At 40.4% G+C, this 21,145-nt stretch overlaps 1 protein-coding gene across 5 annotated transcripts in view; it reads left to right on the top strand.

The window, feature by feature from the left end:
* Window positions 1-21,145, top strand: part of LOC126466217 (disco-interacting protein 2) — a 648,438-nt gene that overhangs the window by 530,883 nt on the left and 96,410 nt on the right. For all 5 annotated transcript variants that reach the window (XM_050096368.1, XM_050096366.1, XM_050096367.1 and 2 more), the window contains 3 exons: window positions 5,214-5,516; window positions 15,765-15,881; window positions 20,523-20,716. In XM_050096368.1, the coding sequence (XP_049952325.1) occupies window positions 5,214-5,516; window positions 15,765-15,881; window positions 20,523-20,716 (614 nt within the window). The remainder of the gene's footprint in view (window positions 1-5,213; window positions 5,517-15,764; window positions 15,882-20,522; window positions 20,717-21,145) is intronic.

Raw genomic sequence — 21,145 nt, forward strand, 5'->3', positions numbered from 1 at the left:
GAAGTTGTTGTTTGACATTTTGTGAAATGATTTCACCATCTCAACTAGGTTGTTTCATTCATGACCCCCTCTCCCCTAATTTGCAGCAACACAAAGTGAGAAGCCCTTTTTCAACTGTTTCACTTTCTTCTGTCAACTATTTGTAGTAAGGACCCATCTCACACAGTGGAAGAGAACTGGAAAGAGTAGTATAAGTAATATTTCTCTAGTGGAGCTCTTGCTCTTTCTACCAATAAAATTCTGTTGTTGCTTCAGTTTCCCTATTTTCCATGTTTGTTCTTCTTAACTGCTACCTCATCATATTAATTGAATCAACACCCTCAGAATTAGTGTAACTTACAATATTTCTGAAATTAAATGGAATTCTCTTAGTATTCATGTGGAGAATCGCTCTCTTTTTATTGTGAAGGGACTATTGACACTTTCTGTACCATCTGAGATCTTGTTTAAATCTTTTTTTAATTCACACAAGTGATCTTATGTGTTTACTTTCAACCCCACCCCACCCCACATAAAATGATCTTCACAATCCAAACCCATATTTTGCATCTTGCCTCACCACACAGACAGCTGCATCAGTTCATTAGTAAGGGTTCAGGGAGTGCTTTATTGTGAGACATTAAAACTATTCTGTTATTACTCACCTTCCTCTCTCTCTCTCTCTCTCTCTCTCTCTCTCTCTCTCTCTCTCTCTCTCTCTCTCACTCTCTCACTCTCACTGGGAGCTGTTGAAGACAGTCTGCATGTTGGTTGGACACGTGAATGGAACTAGTAGTGTGGCATCAATGTTGTCACTTTGAAAGGTGCTCACATCTTGCAAAACGTGTTGTGCCATAGGATGTAATGTATCTAGTGCTTCGATAATTTATAATTGAAGAATAAGAACCAAACTAATGCAATATAAAGAAGCTGTGGTCCACATCATCACTAAGCCACTCTCAGTTTAACAGTGGTCACATAAGTTTCGTCATGAATCTCCTACAAACAAGTCTGATTTACTACAGTAGACCAAGTGATGGAAGTGTCATCAATCAGCATGATTAACCACTGATTTAAACACCATCTTTTCTGTGTTGTGACCAGATGAAACTACTTTTGTCCAGCCATTACTGCGGGTTCTTTGATTGTTCTGGGAGAAGATTCATCAAATAAGAACACATGAATTATTAGTTCACTTCAATACATAAATGGATAAAGGATTTATTTAACTTTGACACAGTTCTTTGCCACAGATTCAAATGGTTCAAATGGCTCTGAGCACTATGGGACTCAACTACTGTGGTCATTAGTCCCCTAGAACTTAGAACTACTTAAACCTAACTAACCTAAGGACATCACACACATCCATGCCCGAGGCAGGATTCGAACCTGCGACCGTAGCAGTCGCACGGTTCCGGACTGCGCGCCTAGAACCGCCAGACCACCACGGCTGGCTTTGCCACAGAATTGCTTGATAATTTACAACTGTCTTTGATTACGGAAGCATCACTTGATAGTAGCAAATTGTTATCTTGATGTTCAGTGTTAGACATTTGTAACGGTACACGTTCATTTGAAAGTTTACAGCTGTCATTGTCTTCTACAGCAATGTTGACTGCTGTAGCTGATGTCACAAACTGGGACTGAGTTCTTGTTGTTGGATGCCTGACAATATATTGATTTCAGATGTGATGGTGGTGTTGTGCTAAGAGCAGAGGCATGGTCTTCAGAAACTCCACCCGTATTTTTTTACAGAGTGCAGCAAGATCTTGCTAAAGTCTGTTACTTCTGTGGTACTGATTTGCATTGACAACTTTGGTGTGGCACCATGATCTCTGGGTGGTACCACATTCAGAACACATTTCCGTATCATTCACTCGCCCTCCTTTCCAGTCAGTCCTGAGAATGATTTGCCACAAAATATTTATCTTATTTTAGGTGATAGATATTTACAATCTGTTGTTATTGATTTGTTATATTTCTTTGTGACAAATAATTGAAAGTGCCTTTTCAGTAAACAAAGATGTATGAACCACTGAGAACAAAAATTCTTCATGTGACAGTCGGTCTCCGAAATCTGGCTTGATCAAAATTTTGAAAATAGTCAACATAAAGCAGTAAATTTTTTTTATGAATTTAAAGTTTAGTTAATAATGATATTATTAATCCATATTTGAATCTCATGTTAGCCATGCATTGTTCTTGACTGTGTCTAGCATGGCCTGAAAATAAATGGCTGGTATGTCCTAATGAAAAATAGGATCATTGACTGATTCATATTTACTGAGAAAACAGTAAACTGTGTATGTGTCTTGACATATTGCGATCATATGAGGTTGCATAGTGTTGACAATTCAGATCTAGATTTCTATGGCTCTCCTAAATTGTAAAATGGTTCCTTTGTAAAGAACATGCTTGCCAAGTGCCAGTGTGTGAAAAGATGAATGGAGCAGTCAGCTCAGTTGAGGGGTATTGATGTATCATTTACTGAGTGACCAACAGAGGAGTGTCATTAGCAGAAAGGAAGCAAATCGTATTCAAATAAGGGTCACAAGTGACCACATGTTCATCCTCTGATTGTCCAGGAATTGTAAAAACATTCTCAGACCACAGGTACAATATTCAGATGACTTGGTCAAGGGTGGCCGACAGCTAAAACATGTTATGATGACAATATTATGAGAATGGCTGATTGCTATTCACCACGTACTGGAGATGTTGAGTTGCAGGCAGGTTCAAAAAAAAAAAAAAACAAAAAAAAAAAACTGCTGAACAGCTCTTGGCCAAAGGTCTTCTTCTGAATTTGACAACTTACACCCACACATTCACGCAAACATGACTCACACACTTGACCACTGTCTCTCACTGCCGCAGCCAGACTGCAAGTGTCAGGGTATGATAGGAGAAGCAATCTGGTTGGTTGGCATGAGGAGGAATCTGAGGGGGAAGGATAGCAGGGTAAGTATGGAAGACAGTAAAGTGCTGCTTGTGGAAGCATACAGGGACGAGATTTGAGAGGGTAGGGGCAGCTAGATGCAGTCAGGAGTGATTTAGACAGAGGAAGTGGGAGCAAAAAATGGGAGAAGTAAACAGACTGGGTGCATTGGTGGAATAGAACGCACCTAATTGGCACTACCCTCTCCCCACCTCACTCTGTATGTTACCACAAGCAGCAGTTTGCCGTTCCCCATCCTTACCCTGCCATCCCTCCTCCTCCCTGCTGCAGCCACCTCCTTACTTCACCACCCATATTATTGCTTCTCCCATCATGTGCTGATGCTCACAGTCTGACTATGGCAGCCAGATATAATGGTCATGTGTGTGAGTTGTGTTCGCATGAATGTGTGGGTGTAAGTTGTCTAATTCAGAAGAACGCCTTTTGCCCAAAAGCTTATTTATTTAGCAATCCTTATGCTATACCTGTCTGTGACTCAAAATCTCCACTATATGGTGAGTAGCAATCTATCCTATTTATAATATTGTCATTATTCCATTCTGGATTTTTTGTTGTTACGTTATGATGATTGATATTTAGTTTTACAGACTTGAAGGGATATGACCACCCTTCCATGCATACTTCTCTGTATAAGACCTGCAGTCTCCAGGATAATAAAGCTGACGATAAAGCTGCAGGCAGGAGGTTTCATGGAAGTGGCATTTGTCATAGGCAAACACCAATGAGAATACTCACTTTAGTGAGCATTTAGTGTGAGCAAACTGCCATTGAGACTGGATTCTCTCAGTGTATGAGACTGGGTTTGCCTTCCAAAGTTATGTCAGATGTGTTTAACTTTACAACCATGTTGTAACACATTACAAACTATAAAACATCTGTAAACAAGTTGGCTGAGGATGAAACATTGTCTGTCTGAAGGAATCGTCTTTGTGTGGCTCACAGGACTTTGATTTGCCCCATAGAAATAAAATCCTTTATGCTTATGTGTGTCCCTGGGGCTGTGCAGAGGAGGATGATTTCATAGTACAGAACAGTAGTGGTCTACATAGAGGGCTGCTATTGTTTATGAATAACTTCAGTGGCAAATAATTCAGCACACTGAATATGTAGCTTGATCTCCCAAGATGAATCCCACCTGTATGTCCAAACTGTAATTTTGAATATTTTTCAAACTATGCTGTGTAGTCAATTTTGACATGAAACATGAGTGTACAGTTTTGTGTTTAAATCAATGTTTTTATGTTTTCATTTTTCTGTAAACTTTGGTACAAAATGTTTTCATAAATGACAAGGTATTTGAACCCCCCCCCCCCCCCCCCCCACCACCACCACCACCCCCGACACAAAAAAACATAAATGACTGTTCCATGGCTTCACATATTTTATGTCTGACATGCAGAAAACTGGCATGTTAAGTGTTGTGCTGTACCTCAAGTAGTTATTATTGCTTGAGGTAATCAAACTCTGTTGTGCTGTACCACACTTAACATATCAGTTTTCTGCATGTCAGACATACAATAGAGCATTGATTATTTGAAACCATGGAACAGTTATTTATGCGTTTGTGTGTGTGTGTGTGTGTGTGTGTGTGTGTGTGTGTGTGTGTGTGTGTGTGTGTGTGTGTATTTGTCACTCATGTTTCATGTCAAAATTGACTACATAGATTAGTTTGAAAAATATTCAAAATAACCGTTGAGGTAGTCCTACAGTGTGGAAAACAAGTCTAAAATTTATTTTTGCTATACAGCTAGGACTAGCTTTCTCACTATGTGATCCTACAAGTGCTTTAAAGGCAGTGCCACATTTTTCTTGTTGTTTTAACCACTTTATAGCCATACAAAGGCAGTAAAAGTCTTCCTCATTGGATGGTCCTTTCTCAACATGGTAGTTGTCAATAGTCTCTTTCTTTTTGAGGCTCATCCTTGTTGTCACATGGTTCTTGGTCATCAATGACAATGTCAGTTATTTCATTGTCTGTCAATATTTGATACCCAGGGTCATCATCACATACCAGCAAATATGAATTAACTGATGTGTTTGTTAAATTTATTTTGTGATTGATGGATATTCAAATAATCAGTGGATTAATATATTAAAAATTTTTATCACAAATTATTTGCCTGTATCAGTTTCTGTGTTTTGTGAATGTTTGTATTTTACATTTCTGCCAAGTTTCAATATGTATGACAGTCCATCCCAATTAATGGGAATCACTGTAAATTGTTTCACTTACTCTTACACTATGTGCAGTGTGAAAAGATGTTTTTTATCGGTACAGCATCAAGCTCTGATGAAGACAGTGTGGTAAATGAGGGTGGTGGCGACGTGCAGAGCACACCAGAGCGAGAGCGCGCAGTCGTGCCAAGATCCCATCAGCATGGGCACCAGCACCCGCAGGGGCAGCCACAGCTGCAGTCGGACACCAGCAGCACAGGTTCTGCCCGCGAGACGCCGCCACAGCAGCGGGAACGCTCGCAACAGCCTCGTCACACCCGCCTTCCTAATGGTGGCCCTGGGCTCACAGTTTGGGATGAGCGTGATGTCGCTGACATCACTGATGTCATGCACAACATGCGGCCCTGTAAGTACATTTTGTAATATTACAGGTAATAGTGAATTTGTACTGTCTGAGTACCCTCTTTTTTTTTTAAAAAGAGATACTTCCCACTAGATCTCGCTAGTCTTCGTCAGTTGCTGTCAGACCTGTGGTTCTTATCAGCCATATTCCAGTGAGCTTGGAGTGGAGCAAGCAGATTTTCGTGAGGACTTCTGAATTTCTGGCATGTGCCTAGAAACTAAAGATAATGTTCCAGAAGCCTTACGATAATGAGGCAGTTGAATTAATTCACTCCTGAGACTTCTTCACAGTAAAAAATGAGAACTATATTATGTGTATGTACATGTGTTTATAAGCAATAAAAAAGAGTATAGCAAATGACCAGTTTCTCTTGTGATGCACTGTATCTGCTGCAAGAATGCACTGGCACTCATATCATAGCAATGCAGTTTTAGACACATACACACATGCGGTGCAATCTGCCTGTACAACTGAGGTCAGTAGTGTGTGCCACTGAAGTGCTGGTTCTAGAAATGTCCATCAGGAATATTTGGCCAAGAAGATGGAGAGAAGTTGTGGAGTTCACTTCTTCGTAACATTGCTGAGTGTTGTGTCTAGGAATCCTGCATACTCAGTTCACAATCCTGCATACTCAGTTCACTAGATAAACAATCAAACAACTCATATTAATGAGTTTTATTATAAAATGACATTACAATACTTAACTTGATAGATGTGTCGCAAGAAAAGGGTGACATACAAAATAATCATTCTTCTTCTGAATAGATGAACACAAGCCTGTGCTACATAGAAACTGCTAATGATAGAGGCTACAGTGTGTCGCTAACAGAGTGGCTAATGTTGAAGCTGCTATCTAAGTGGGCTCTCAGTAGTGTGGCATGGCACTTATGTTGTCTTCACATAGTTCCCGCTGCTGTCAGTTTGTCATCCTGGAGGGAGGTCAGTGAGTGTACGATTGGCTGACCTCTTCTCATAGCCTTCTCTTCCCTGTCATTCCCAACTGGTGTGCTGGCACTGACTTTACACCGCAACAGTGGGTATGAGTGTTACAGATCCTCACGGAAGTGTTTCATGGTGTGCAATCATATGACACTGTTGATGATAATCTATGAAGCTATTGTAGATTCATCCATAATAACAAAAATGTTACACGAGACTGCACACCTCAAATATTTCTCCTCAAAAGTATTTCTCGTGAGGTGACAATGGGCAAGTGCTTTGGAAAACATTTTCAGTGCATGAGTACACTGTGTGCTTAACTTTATCACAATCAGATAATACAGTGTGTTCAGAAAGAGAGACTTGTGCCTTGAGCACCATAAAAGAACATTGTTGCAATATGTGGAGAGTGACTTAACATCATGCTAAGAATTTCTTTGACCTGTGAGAAACTGCAGTTGACAAATTTGGCACAGTTGCATTGATTGAAGAAGGGCTTTGTTACTTTTGAGCACCACAGTACTTGGCATAAGACCAGATACCATTTTTGTCTTTTGGTACAAAGAAATGTTTAAAGACTTCCAAAATCTTGCATTTTCATGTGTAATTGACGTTGTTATAGGTGATAAAAACAAGACATCAAGTCTGCAGTATTTATGAATGTAGAAGTGAGTTCCTGTGGATCACAAATCATATTGTGGGAAATTCTAATTTCCCAAGTGCCTCCTACCTTCTTAAGAGGTGTACAGAAAAACTTTGTTAGTATACTTTCTTGGGATAGTTTCCATCTATCTTAAAGAGCCTTTAGGATGGATCACATGAGTGATAGGTAAGAAATCTACTTTGTAGACTGATTGCATTACCCTAGTACTTTACCAATGAACCAAATTCTGTGACTTGCTTTACCCACAACTGAGTATATGTGATTATTCCATTTCATGTTCCTACTAAGTGGTACACCCAGGTATTTGTATGAGTTTACTGACTCTAGCTGTGACTCACTGATATTATATTCATATGATACTATGTTTTATCATTTTGTGAAATGCACAATTTTACATTTCTGGACATTTAAAACAAGTTGCCAGTATTTGCACCTCTTTGAAATCTTATCAAGGTTGTGTACAGCTTCTTTCAGACTGTACTTCCTTGTAGGTAACTAAATCATCAGCAAAAAAAAGTGTCAGGTTGCTATTAATATTGTCTGGAAGGTCATTAATATACAACATGAGTAGCAAGGGACCCAAATACTTCTCTGGGAAACACACAAAGTTTCTTCACATCTGTTGATGACTCTCCATTCATGAGAAAATGCTGTGTCTTCTCTATGAAGAAATCGTCAAACAGTCACAAATTTTGCTTGAAACCCTAGGTGACAATAAGCATAGTTGTGGTACTCTGTAAAATGTTTCTTGGAAATCAAGAAATACTGCATTTGCTTGACAGCCTTGATCCTTGGCTTTTAGGATGTCAAGTGAGAAAAGTGAGAGTTGGGTTTCACATGATTGATGGTTTCAGAATCCGTGCTGGTTGGCATGGAAGCACTCATTCTGTTTGAGATACCTCATTGTGTTTTAGCCCAGAAAATGTTCTACGATTCTACAACAATTGGATGCTAGAAATATCGGATGGTAGTGTTTTGGATCACTTCTGCTACCCTTCTTGTAGACAATTTCACCTGTGCTTTCTTCCAGCTACTGAGCACAGTTTTTTGTTTCAGGGATTGGCAAGAGATTATAATCAACAGAGGGGCTAAATCAGCTGCAAATTGGGTACAGAATCTGATAAGAATTCCATTGGCTCTCGGACTTAGTTCAGTTTTAATTGTTTCAGTCAAGGCATTTAGTAATGTTTTACAGGAGTCTTGTCACACCCATTATTAACAAAATTAAAACTACCCCAACTGATTGTTGGGTGATTGTCTCTTCAAATGATTACATTATGTTTAGGGTACAAGCAAACTGAGGTTTCCTCAGAAGTTTTTGGTTACATCAGGAAGCGAGTTTGGTGGTTATTAGAAGGGCCCTGTTATAATTTTATGCCCACCGAGGATACTGAGTCTTACCAGAATAACCTCACATCCAACTTAAGTTTCTGTCTTCATGGATTTGAGGTTCTTTTGTACTGTGACAAATACGCCACCTCCATTTCCCACTTCCCTATCCTTTCAGTATTATATGCTTAAATTTTCTCCGGAGGTGCCATTACTGTCAGCTTCAGGTTTTAACCAGCATCCTGTGTGTAGTATCATGTGAGCTTCAGTCCTTTTTAGGGATGCATCAAACTCTTGACACTTTTTTGTGAATCCTTCAAAATTTAACCACTAGGATTTTAATTTCACTGATCTGCAGGGATCTTTTCTTTGGATCTTACACTGATATTTCTGGGTTTCTTACAGATGTTATCTAAATTGAGTGCATAATCAGTTAATCTTAAAAAAAAAGGGCCTTGCTGCAATAGAAATAAAACTATTTGTCAAAGGAACTTAAATCTAAAAATGGAAACTCGAGGTACGAATATCAACAATTTAGAAACAGACGGACGCTACTTACCATAAAGAAGACACACCAAGTTGGAGACATGCACAATTAAAACACATACATAAAGCTTTTCACACACACACACACACACACACACACACACACACACACACACACACACACAAAAGCAAGCACACCTCACCCACACATGTGCGTTAACTCAAGCATCTCGGACCAGAAATCACATGGGATGTAAGCAGCAAACTTTAGGGGGCAGGGAAGGGGAAGGGATAGTAGTGTAAGGGTGGAGAAAGAGACGAATGCTTTCTGGTGGAGTGTGCATTGACTAGACTGCCAACAGGTGCAGTTTCACGAGGTTTGTGGGGCAGGAGGGAGGGGTGGAGGTGGGGGGGGGGGGGGGGGAAGACGAAAAAGGAGAGGAGCACGGAAAGATGGGCAGATGTGTTGGCAGAAGGCTGCAAATGAACAGGGTGGGAGATGAGAGTGAAGAGAGAGGACAGTAGGGGTCAAAGCTGTTGGGGGGGAGGGGGGGGGGAGAGACAGAATGTTACCATAGGTGGAGTCTGTGTTGTACGGATAATTCCCTTATGCGCAGTTCAGAAAAGCTGGTGGTGGAGGGAAGGATCCAGATGGCTTGGGTAGTGAAGCAGCCATTGAAATCAAGTGTGCTATGGTCAGATGCATGTTGTGCCACAGGATGGGCTACTTTGCTCATGGCCACAGTTTGGTGGCAGCCGCTCATGCTGGTGGACAGCTGCTTGGTAGTCATACCCTGTGCAGTGAATGCAGCAGAGCTGCTAAATGACATGGCTGCTTTCACATGTGGCTTAGCCCCTGATGGGGTCGGATAAACCTCACAGGACTGAAATAGGAAGTGCTGGGTGGGTGGATTGGGCAGGTTTTGCACCTGGGTCTGTAACGGGGATATGAACCTTGTGGCAGGTGGTTGGGATTGTCTGTCATGGCATAAGCAGACATTTAAGATCATACACTAATACAGCATGGAAATTAAAGTCTTAGTAATGTCCCAGTCCGTTTTCTTGTAGGTTAAGTTAGTGAGTGAATAACTTTCCTCTTAAGGTATAGCAAGCAGCACTGTCTTCTCATATGACAGAAATATTGCGTATATCATTTTTTAAAAGAATTGTGTCATATTTTGCTACAAATTCTATTTCTCAGTTCTAAAGAAACAAAATTGGTACAACACCAATGAACATGAAGTGCAAACTCTGTTCTAGAATGTCCACAAGCAGTGTTCCATGCAAGTTTGTATATTAGATGTTTGCATATTATGTTAATAGAGAACCAGCCAGGGAGTTCCTAACATTAGTGTGATTATTAGAGTTATGATAGTGCTCACTGTGTGTCATTCTCTTCACATATATGATCCCAGTATGGCATTACCTGGGAAGCTGTTGCATTTTGTACTTGTCTACTTTATTCTTGGTGATAACAAAAAGCACAAAGATCTGGACTTCAGCATTTGTGGATTGTTGTTGTTGTTGTTGTTGTTGTTGTTGTTGTTGTTGTGGTCTTCGATCCGAAGACTGATTTGATGCAGCTCTCCTTGCTACACTGTCCTGTGAAAGCCTCTTCATGTCAGGGTAACTACTACAACCTGCATCCTTCTGAATGTGTTTACTGTACTCATCTCTACGATTTTTACCCCCCACGCTTCCCTCCAGTACAAAATGAGTGATCCTTTGAGGTCTCAGAATGTGTCCTTCCAACTGATTCTTTCTTCTAGTCAGGTTGTGCCACAAATTTCTTTTCTCCCCAGTTCTGTTCAATACTTCCTCATTAGTTACATGATCTACCTTTCTGGCTTTCAGCATTCTTCTGTAGCACCCCACTTCAAAAGCTTCTATTGTCTTCATTTTGGCCTTTGATCCAACAGAGAGGACTTATGGCTGCTCTTAAAATTGCAGTGTTTGTTTGTTCTCTGCCTCCAGGAAACAAAATTGCATCCTCACAACCGCTTGGACCTGTCGCATTTCTTCCCTGTCTGCTTTGACCTTCCCCCTGAGGGTGGCATTCCATCTTGTAGGGGAGTCATGCTGTTCATCTGGGGTGACATTCATATCCAATACATCTCCTTGACCACCTGTCTTCAAGCTGTTGCAGTCTTCACTTGGTCTTTTCCCGATGGCTCGTTTACATCCCTCTGTCTTCCAATGCCACCAGGGCAAACTTCCTCCAGCCTATTGGCCAACTCTCTCATCCCTTTCTGCTGCTCCATGTTTCAAATGTGCACCATCCCCTTTGCAGGTCTTGGAGAACCTGTTCCAGAGGTGTCCTCATGGCTGACCTCGGTCAACTTAACCACATATGCCGTAACATGGGAGCACCCACATTCTTTTCAGACTCCATGCGCATCTATTCCCATTTGGACCTCTCCTTCTGCACTGCCCAGCTTGCCCATCATCTTGAGTGGTCCGTTCTCTCTGACATACTCGATTGGCCATTTCCCATGTGCTATCTGTTTGCTGACTCCTACACCACCGAAGAACACACCCAAATGGCAGCTTTCTAAGGCCGACTGGAGGCTTTGCTCCTGGCAACCTTTGACGAACAACATTTCCCCATTTGTAATGTCCAGTTTGAATATCTTACAAACATTATCCTTACTGCTGCAGAATGTTTCATTCCTTGCACTTCCTCATTACTGCGCCGTGTGTCGGTCCTTTGGTGGACAGAGGCTTGTAATTTGCATACAGAGATGTGCTGCCTGCATTTTTAACTGTCATCATACGATGGCAAACTGCATTTATTACAAACATTTCTGAGCACAGTGTCTTCGTGTTCTTCAGGACAGCAAAAAAGCTTGCTGGATTTCCTTTACTAGTTCTTTTAACAGTTCCCCTCCCTCTTCCACCATGTGGACCAACCTCCAATGGCTCTCTGGGACTAAGGTCCATTCCCCAATTTCCGGCCTGACAGTAGTAGACCCTATTTGCTATCTCCAACTTCTTGGGCTGGCATTTTGTGAAGATTTCGAGCTCCTTCCACTGTCACCATGTCTTCCTCCATCGGAAATGAATGGAGAAGCCTCGGGTGATATCCTTCTCTTCTCAGAATCATGAGTGCTACAACGCTGCCTTTACTATGAGGGAGCTAGGTCATGCTCTCTCTTCATTCCGATCCTCTGTCCCAGGGCCAGACAGTGTTCACATTCATATGTTGCAGAACCATTCTGCATGCATTTTCTGCTACAGAAGTACAACTGCATCTGGACAGAGGGTATGTTTTCCAGATGCTGATGTGAAGTCACTGTCATACCTATAACTAAGTCTGGTAAAGGCAAACAGCTTCCTTCTAGTTACTGCCCCTTCTCTCTCACCAGCTGTTTGCTAGGTGATTGAACATATGATTCATGCCTAGCTGGTATGGTGGCTTTAGTCTCGCAATTTACTAACCCCTGCACAGTGTGGATATAGTGTTTGCCGTTCTGCAGTTGACCATCTCGTCACTTTGCCCACCCATGTCATGCATGGTTTTCTGCAGAAATACCAGACTACATCCATGTTTTTCAATTTAGAGGAAGCTTAAGCACCTGCTGGAGGACTGGTATCCTCCGTACTCTCTACATTTGGGGCTTCCATGGCCACGTGCCCCAATACCTTCACAAATTTTAAAAGACCAAATTTTCAAGGTACGTGTGGGTTCTGCCTTGTCAAACACCTTTATCCAGGAAAATGATGTGCCTCAGGGCTCTGTCCTGAGTGTCATCCTCTTCGCTATTGCCGTTAAACCTCTCTTCCACTGGACATCTCCAGCTCCCTTTTCGTTGACAATTTTGCCATCTTTTGCAGTTCTCCATGGACTTATCTCCTGAAGTGGTGTCTTCAGTGATGTCTCGATCATCTTTACTAATGGAGCATCAACAATGGCTTTTGTTTTTACACTGACAAGACTGTATCAATCTCTGGCAGCACTATTGGTTTCTTCCACTGTCTTTACATCTTGGGCCTGTTGCTCTTCTGTTCATTGAAACTACAAAATTCCTGGGGGCTCATGTTGAATAGGAAAATTTCTTAGTCCTCCCCTGTCTTACCTGGCTGCCCACTTTATGCAGTCCCTCAGTGTCCTGTGTGTTCTTAATGGTATGTCCTGAGGACCAGCACCCATGTCCATTCAAAACTAGATTATGGGTGTTTCGTTTATGCAACTGCATGTCCATCCCTCTTACACCTCGCAATAGTATCCACCATAGTGGCATATGTTTGGCCACTGGTGTCTTTTACATTAGTCTGGTTGAGACTCTAGATGCAGAAACTGCCGACCTACTGCTTCTCCTCAGCAGATACGCATGCCGATCATCTGCCATGCCTGGCTACCCATCTTATGCCTCCTCCTTTGATAACTCCTTTGCTCGCTAGGATGGGGCGTGTCCCTCTTCTCTGTTACCTGCTGGAGTTTGCTTTCGGCTCTTGCTCCAGCAACTTAACTTCATGCTGCCTATCATGTTCCCAATGGATATGAACCTGCCATCATCTTGGCTTCGTGTGGTGGCCTGTGTTCACCTTGGCCTTCATTCACTTTCCAAGGACACTACTCCAGCCTCCTCCTATCACCGAAAGATTCATGACCTTCGCGCGGAACTTCGCGATAGTACCTTTGTGTACACTGATGGCTCTCGGACTGACTTGGATGTGCCTTCATAATTGGTACTGACGTTTTTCAGCATCAGATTCCATTAAAAATGCTCAGTATTAATAGCAGAGCTCTTTGCCCTATATCAGGCCATGCAGTACATCCATTGATACAGGATTTTCAATTGGGTCATCTATTCAGTCTCTCTCAGTGCTCTTCAAAGCTTGCGTGTGCTGTACACCATCCATTCCTTAGCGCAAAGGGTCCCTGAAAGGTGTCACTTGCTCACTCTTGATGGAGCCACTGTGATGTTTATGTGGGTTCCTGGTCGTATTGGTCTGACAGGAAACGAGGCTGCTGACGCTGCTGCTGTCGCTGCAGTCCTTATACCTTGTCCTGCTAGTTCTTCCATACCTTCCGATGATCTCTGTGGTGTCATGTATCAGCAGGTGGTGTCACTTTGGCATCACTACTGGTCCTCCCTTAATGGGAACAAGCTCTGGGGAATTAAGCCTCCCCCCTCAGCTTCGGCGACCTCCTCTCGGGTCTCTCACCATGAGGAGGTCATTTTATCTTGGTTAAATATTGGGCACTGTCCTTTTAGCCATCACCATTTGTCAAGTGGTGCTCCCCCACCACTTTGTGCTCATTGTCCTGAACCTTTGACAATTTGCGTTTGCTGTCTGAGTTATCGGCCGTTTTAGTGAATGACGTGCAGCCTGTTGACAGCATTTTATGTTTTATCTGTTGTAGGAACATGGCAAAGGACATTTAATTGTTAGTTCAGGACCTCCATTTCCCTGTGGCGTATTTTATAGACCTTTCTCCAACATCGCCATTTTCACCTATCTTTCCTTTTGTTGATTGGGCTTAACGTGTAGTCATTTTTAACTCCTTTCTTTATCTTCGTGTTCTACGGTTCTGACATGGGTGCATATGACACTCTTTGTTTTTGGGCCCTAAAACAAAGACAAACAAACAAAAGTCTCCTTTCAGATACAAACCTAATTCTCAGTTAGTCAAGTACTTCTACCTAAAATTTAGCATTCACTGTTCGTCCAGAGTCACAAACTGCTTTTGGGGCATACCTTTTTGGTAATATAGATGATGATTATTAATTTCATCCTTGATTTACACATGTGGGCATAATTTGGTTCAGGAGAAGTGCTTGCATGCCACTCAGCTCTTTGGATGTTATCTGAGTGATAATCTAATCAAAGTGTTGTCTTTGGATATCATTTGGTTAGCCTTCAGTAATCCCAGCAATTCATGACAAATCATTGTGTGCTGTTCCTTCTGATTATGAGAGAATTTTCAGCACCAACTTTACTCGTACATTCTGCATTTGCAAGCTGTCACTCTCAATTGAAGGCACAGTGGATTTTAGCTAGTTAAAATTCTCTGCTATCAAAACCTAACTGACGACCTTAGTTCATAAGTTCTTACACTTTGTCCATATTTTCATAATTTCGTAAGTGTCAGGCATGCAGTGTGTGTTTTCTGTTTGACATCTTCCTGTATTCCTTCTGACTTGTCTCTCTTTAGTTCATATAAAATCCATCCACTACCCAGCCCATCCATATAGAGAGCACCTCATGCCTTCCCACTGCATTGGAGAAATGAGTCTTGTTGCTTGTTGGTCATACCCTGTATGAATAAATTCAATGTCTCATATATATTCTGAAGCAAATAATGGCATTTTTGTGCATTTAATTTTTTTTCTTTCAAGTCAATTTGTGTGTTACTTAGATAAGGGCTGAATGAACAAAGATAGTGTGTTTGGAAATGGAGCAATGTAGAGTGTTTCAGGAAGAGAATCCATTGTAGCTTTGTGCTTAAAATAAGAACTTCATGAAAATAAAGTTTGCAGTGCTGCCATAATGTAGAATTTCCATGATTTTGAATGTTTGCCCATGTACCCATGCAATCAGTCAGTTATATTCTTGGTATTACAGCAGACATTCTCTGTTATGGCAGTCAACTCCTAAAAATATGTTACTGTTAGTGTTGCTAACACTTTTAACATTTAGCATTAGATAGGAAAAACTTCCCTAATGTTCTGGAGAACGTTATCGTAATATTTCTTAATTTCTTTCTTTTTCCTCATATGCCTTTATCTTTTGATGATGGAAATTTCAAGTTCGAATTTTTCTTGATTTGTTTGTTTGTCTTCTTTGTAAGCTGACTTTTATTTTACCATTACATTTCTTGCTTTCAGATTCCCAGCCACCTGATGTTACCCACAACACAGCACAGTCTCGTCGCCTAACAGCTGCTGACAGAGTCAATCGGTATAACCAGTCGAGGCAGTCTTCAACATCAGATGACAATATGGGTATGTAACAACTTTTTATGAGGTGAAAACTACTTCATGTACTTCATTTACAAAAAAAAAAAAAAACTGTTACGCTGTATGTTGCAAAGAAGAAATTGAAGAATTGTCACTCTAAGTAACTGTGTTTCAGATTCAATCAGTTGATGAGATGTTTCAAATCAGTGGATTTAAATGAATTTCAGAATTACAGGAAGGTGATTGTTGGCTGTGTTTGGAAAACTGACATTTCTGGTAACAGCCCAATTAAAGGCACAGATTTACCATCTAAAATACCTTATGGGGGAGGGAAGTAATAAAGCTTTCATGACTTGGCTCTAAGACAGTATCACAGAATATTCACCATCTGATTAGAAAATTTGTGTCATATGCAACTGGCAATGTATTTTTTTACTTAAAATTACTGCTTCTTATGAGTTTAATCATAATGGTGCAGCTACACTCTAGGACAAAAAAAGGATGCACAACAAAAAGTCATCTAAATGTGAAGGAAATCAGTAGATGTGATGTACACATACGGGCAAACAAAGATTACAGTTTCAGAAAAATTGGATGATTTATTCCAGAGAAAGAGCTTCACAGATTGAGCAACTTGGTAATGCAGTTATTCAACTTGGCACTGATTAATAGAGCTGTTCGATGTCCAACTGGGGGATATTGTGCCAAATTCTGTCCAATTGGTGTACTAAATCATCAAAATCCTGATCTGGTTGGAGGACCGTGCCCATAGTTCTCCAAATGTTCTTAACCAGAGAGAGAGAGAGAGAGAGAGAGAGAGAGAGAGAGAAAGAGAAAGAAATCTGGCGACATTGCTGGAAAGCACAGAGACAAGCAGTAGAAACTCTTGGCTTGTGCAGGAGGGCATTGTGTTGCTGAAATGTAAATCCAGGATGGTTTGCCATGAAGAGCAACAGAACGAGGCTTAAAATATCATTGATTACCACTGTGCTGCACCCATAGGGGTCCTGCTATAAAGAGAAATGGTACCCCAGACCAACACTCCTGATTGTCAGGCCATATGGTGGACAACAGTCAGGTTGTTACGGTCTGGCACATCTCCAGACATATCTTCGGTCTGGAATCTCATAGACTGGAGTAGAATTGTCTTAAGTGATGAATCCCCCTTTGAACAGAACCACAATGACCAGCAAAGACATGTAAGGAATCACCCCAGACAATGGTGGATACCAACCTGACTGCAATTTGCCACACTGCCAGACAACCAGAAATGATGGGCTGGGTGTCACTTCTTTTCATAACAGGACCTCTGTGATAGTTATCCACAGTACCCTTACAGAACAGTGGTATATCATGATACTCTACACCTCATTTTGTTGCCCTTCATGGCAAGCAATCCTAGGTTTACACTTCAGCAACTTAATGCCCACCCACATGTGGTGTGTGTTTCTACTGCTCGTTTTTGTGCTTGCCAAACCCTATCTTGGCCAGCAAGATTACCCAATCTCTCCCCAATTGAGGACATTTGGAGCATTATGGTCAGGGCTCTCCAGTCTGCATGGAATTTTGATTAACTAATGGACAGGATTTTACACGATATCCCTTAGAAGGTCATCCAACAACTTTAATCACTCAAATGTCAACATGAATAACTGCTTGCATAAGGACCAGAGGTGGAACAATGCATTGCTGACTTGCTCAATTTGTGAAATTCTTTCTCTTGAATAAATCGTCACAATTTTACCGAAATTGTGATCATTTGTTTGTCTGTACTTTTTCATCACATCTATCGATTTCCATTCCACTCAGATAATTCCTTCGTGATTCGTCTATTTTTTGTCTTTGAATATACATCAGTTTAGCTCCATCATGAGGACGTTATTGTTCCTTTGTCTCTTTCTTGGCATCTCTTGATATCACGAAGACTCATTTACATATGCAGCTAAAATACCAAAATCTTATTTATGTACAGTGTGTAAGACAGCATGTACAATCTACACCTATGTTGCTTTACTAGTAATCATTTATGACACTCCCACAATCATTCCCTTCACTACTGCACTGCAGAAAACTGTCTTAGTATGGGTTACCAGTCTCACTTTTAACTGCAAGACAAGGTTAAATCATCACTGTTCCAAAACTAATACCACATTTAGTAAGATTCCAAAATCTGATCACTGACCTGAATAATGTACACTACTAACAATAAATACACCATTTCCAACTGGTTCCTCACTATTTCAGTTGTAAAGCCCACAAGACAAAACACAGTAACAGTTCAAAGTCAGTTTTAAAGAGACCAAAAAATAGCACACTTCACACCTTCATTCAGGAAATGTAATTTGTTAGTTTCAGTTATACATCACGAAGTCCATCTCTTTCATCAATCACCACTTCTAGATAGCTAAATGTTCCACAGTTTGGTACAAAAGCCAGCCGGAGTGGCTGAGCGGTTCTAGGCGCTACAGTCTGGAACCGAGTGACTGCTACGATTGCAGGTTTGAATCCTGCCTCATGCATGGATGTGTGTGATGTCCTTAGGTTGGTTAAGTTTAAGTATTTCTAAGTTCTAGGGGACTGGTGACCTCAGAAGTTAAGTCCCAATAGTGCTCAGAGCCATTTGAACAATTTTTTTTTATACAAAATCTTTTCTGAACAGTAATGGTTGACACATTAGGTTGTAATACTATCCTATAAAATCAGAAATGATTAGAGTTCCACGTCTGTGCATAGCAATGGCTTTGCCAGCTCTTTTAAGATTTGCACATTGAAAAAATAATGTTTATCGCCAACAGAAATTCATGGAAAGTTGCTAAATAGTACACTGATTCGTTTTTGACAATTGTGATCCACAGTTCAGATATAGCTATACTTCTCTTGAAGATTATCTATGTTGTGGATAATCCAAAAACTGCAGGCACAGATGAAATTTCCAAGAAAATATGCAGTAATAGTTGGCAGTTAAAGTTATCTAGAAAGGTTCATGATACAGATGTATCAGAAGAAAGTGCATGGTACATTTTACATAATAATTAACTACAGTAAAAGAATGTGGAAGATGCTATATTGTTTGAATTCCGACGAAAAACAAACACAGATGTGTTGACTGTTTGAAAAAGAATCCTCCTGATTTATATTTTTCTGTGTCACTGTGGATGAGCTGTGAGGTGTCACATTCCACCAGAAACAAAGCACTGGGTGGAAGCCAATTGCCATGTACTCCACCAGCAGTGGAAAAGTTGCTTTTATTTCCTAGAAGAGTTATGTCCAGTGCAGTTGGTGAAGCAGAGGTATCTTTTTGGAGAATTCTATGTAAGTCTTCTGAGACAATTGGATAAAAAATGCTTGAGGTGAGGTCAGGTTTGGAGTGGAAATAAAATTGAAAACCAGCAGATTTTCAGCATGAATTACTGAAACCTCCATCTTATTCACCATGTTTCACACCGTGTTGCTTCTTCCTATTCCCACATCTGTAGAAATTTATGGCTGGTAAACATTTGGAGCTCAGTGAATAGTGTTTTCTCACAGTCAAAGGTATATATTTTGCAGACAAGAAATTACACTTCAGGGATGAAATCATCTCATTGGGAAAAATGGGGAAAGAAAGTGAATTCATCTAAATTGGCACCAATTCAAAATGTAAGTATATTTTTGACCCATAAAAAGTTGTTTCACTGCCAGCCCAAGACCTTTTCAACTTGCCATCATAGCTTCAAGAAGTATTCTGTTGGTGTCGGATTTTTCATTATTTCCTTTAGTATGTGTTGTCATATAACTGACACAGTTTTGATCATGATCATAGCTTCAAGAAGTATTCTGTTGGTGTCGGATTTTTCATTATTTCCTTTAGTATGTGTTGTCATATAACTGACACAGTTTTGATCATGATCATGGTAGGAGTAACAGAAACACTATCAAACATTACAACCAAATTAATAATTAAATCATAAACAACAATCAGTTTCTGTACAATGAAAATTGTTTTTTAATTAACAAGGTAGGAAATACAGAAAAATATCAGCAATGAAGTAACATTGCTTGTGTAAAGTCATTATGGATAATATGAACACTGTTCTGTTTTGTTCATTTCCCATATTCACATCAAAATAGGTGAGCTTCAGTTTCAGAACAAATTCACCAACATAATTGAAGTGTGTTTCATTTCTGTTTGAAATATAGAGGATTTCTTTTTTCAGGAGTGTTACTACACATAAAATAATATTGTAGATGATACAAAGTGCATTTAGCTGTTCATATTCAGCTCCTCTACATAAATAATGAAGACAGAGCCAGGTTTGTTGCTGCCACTGCAATGGTCGTGCTTCATGATGCATAGCACTGACGTGGTAACCTTACCCATCTTGCTAGATAGTATTTCAGTTGTATTGCTTTCACTGGGTTGTGCTGTACATAGCTATTTGGTTCCAGTATAGCTTTGGACATACAGTGAGTAAAGATCTGTCTGCTGTACGTTAAATGACATGGAGAAAATTTCACATATACTAATCCGTTTTAAATTGTCATAAGTGAAGACTGTGGTTTTAGTCAAGGGGAAGACCTACTCTCTATGAGGTTATTGTTTAATTAGTTAGGCATGTTTCCAGTGATGTAGTGGTCAATGTGAAATTTCATGTTTCATTAGCCTAGTGATTGTTGTCAGTTATTATATGTGTTGGGTTTTCTCAGGTACTGGGAGATGGAAAGTGTCTGCAAAGATCCAGCAACTCCTCAATACACTCAAGAGGCCAAAGCGTCGACCTCTTCCAGAGTTCTATGAAGATGATGATATAGAACTAGAAATTGCAGCAAATCCTAAAGATCCAAATGCGCCCAAACCAGAAGGCAGTTCGATGACTTCTGCAATTGGAGAGCAACTTGTGGTTAGAATTTCCACAATAAAGTACTTACTAAATTAATAGAGATATATCTTTTCCAAAACTACTGTGTAATAATATTGCATTAGTTTGTAGACTATTATAACATTACTGATGAATCAAACTAAAAAAAAAATAAGAGAGTAATAGCACTTCACACTTTTTCAAAATTTTACCTCCATGTCTCCTTACAGGTTTCTACTCGTAGATGAATAAACCATTGTATTCTTGAAACTGCTTATTGCAGCCACCATAGTACACAACATTAGGAAGGTTATTCAGTACTGGTTCTCAATAAATGCTTTTATTCAGTTTTTGGTGAGGAAGTAGAACATGTGGGAACATTTGCAGGGAACAAGGACTGAGGCATGGTAATTACTGTCCACTTCTCCTGGATTCTTTTGAGAAATGCGGGAAGACACACTACAACCTTCC

This window comes from Schistocerca serialis, chromosome 1, assembly GCF_023864345.2.
Source record: "Schistocerca serialis cubense isolate TAMUIC-IGC-003099 chromosome 1, iqSchSeri2.2, whole genome shotgun sequence".
NCBI lineage: Eukaryota > Metazoa > Arthropoda > Insecta > Orthoptera > Acrididae > Schistocerca > Schistocerca serialis.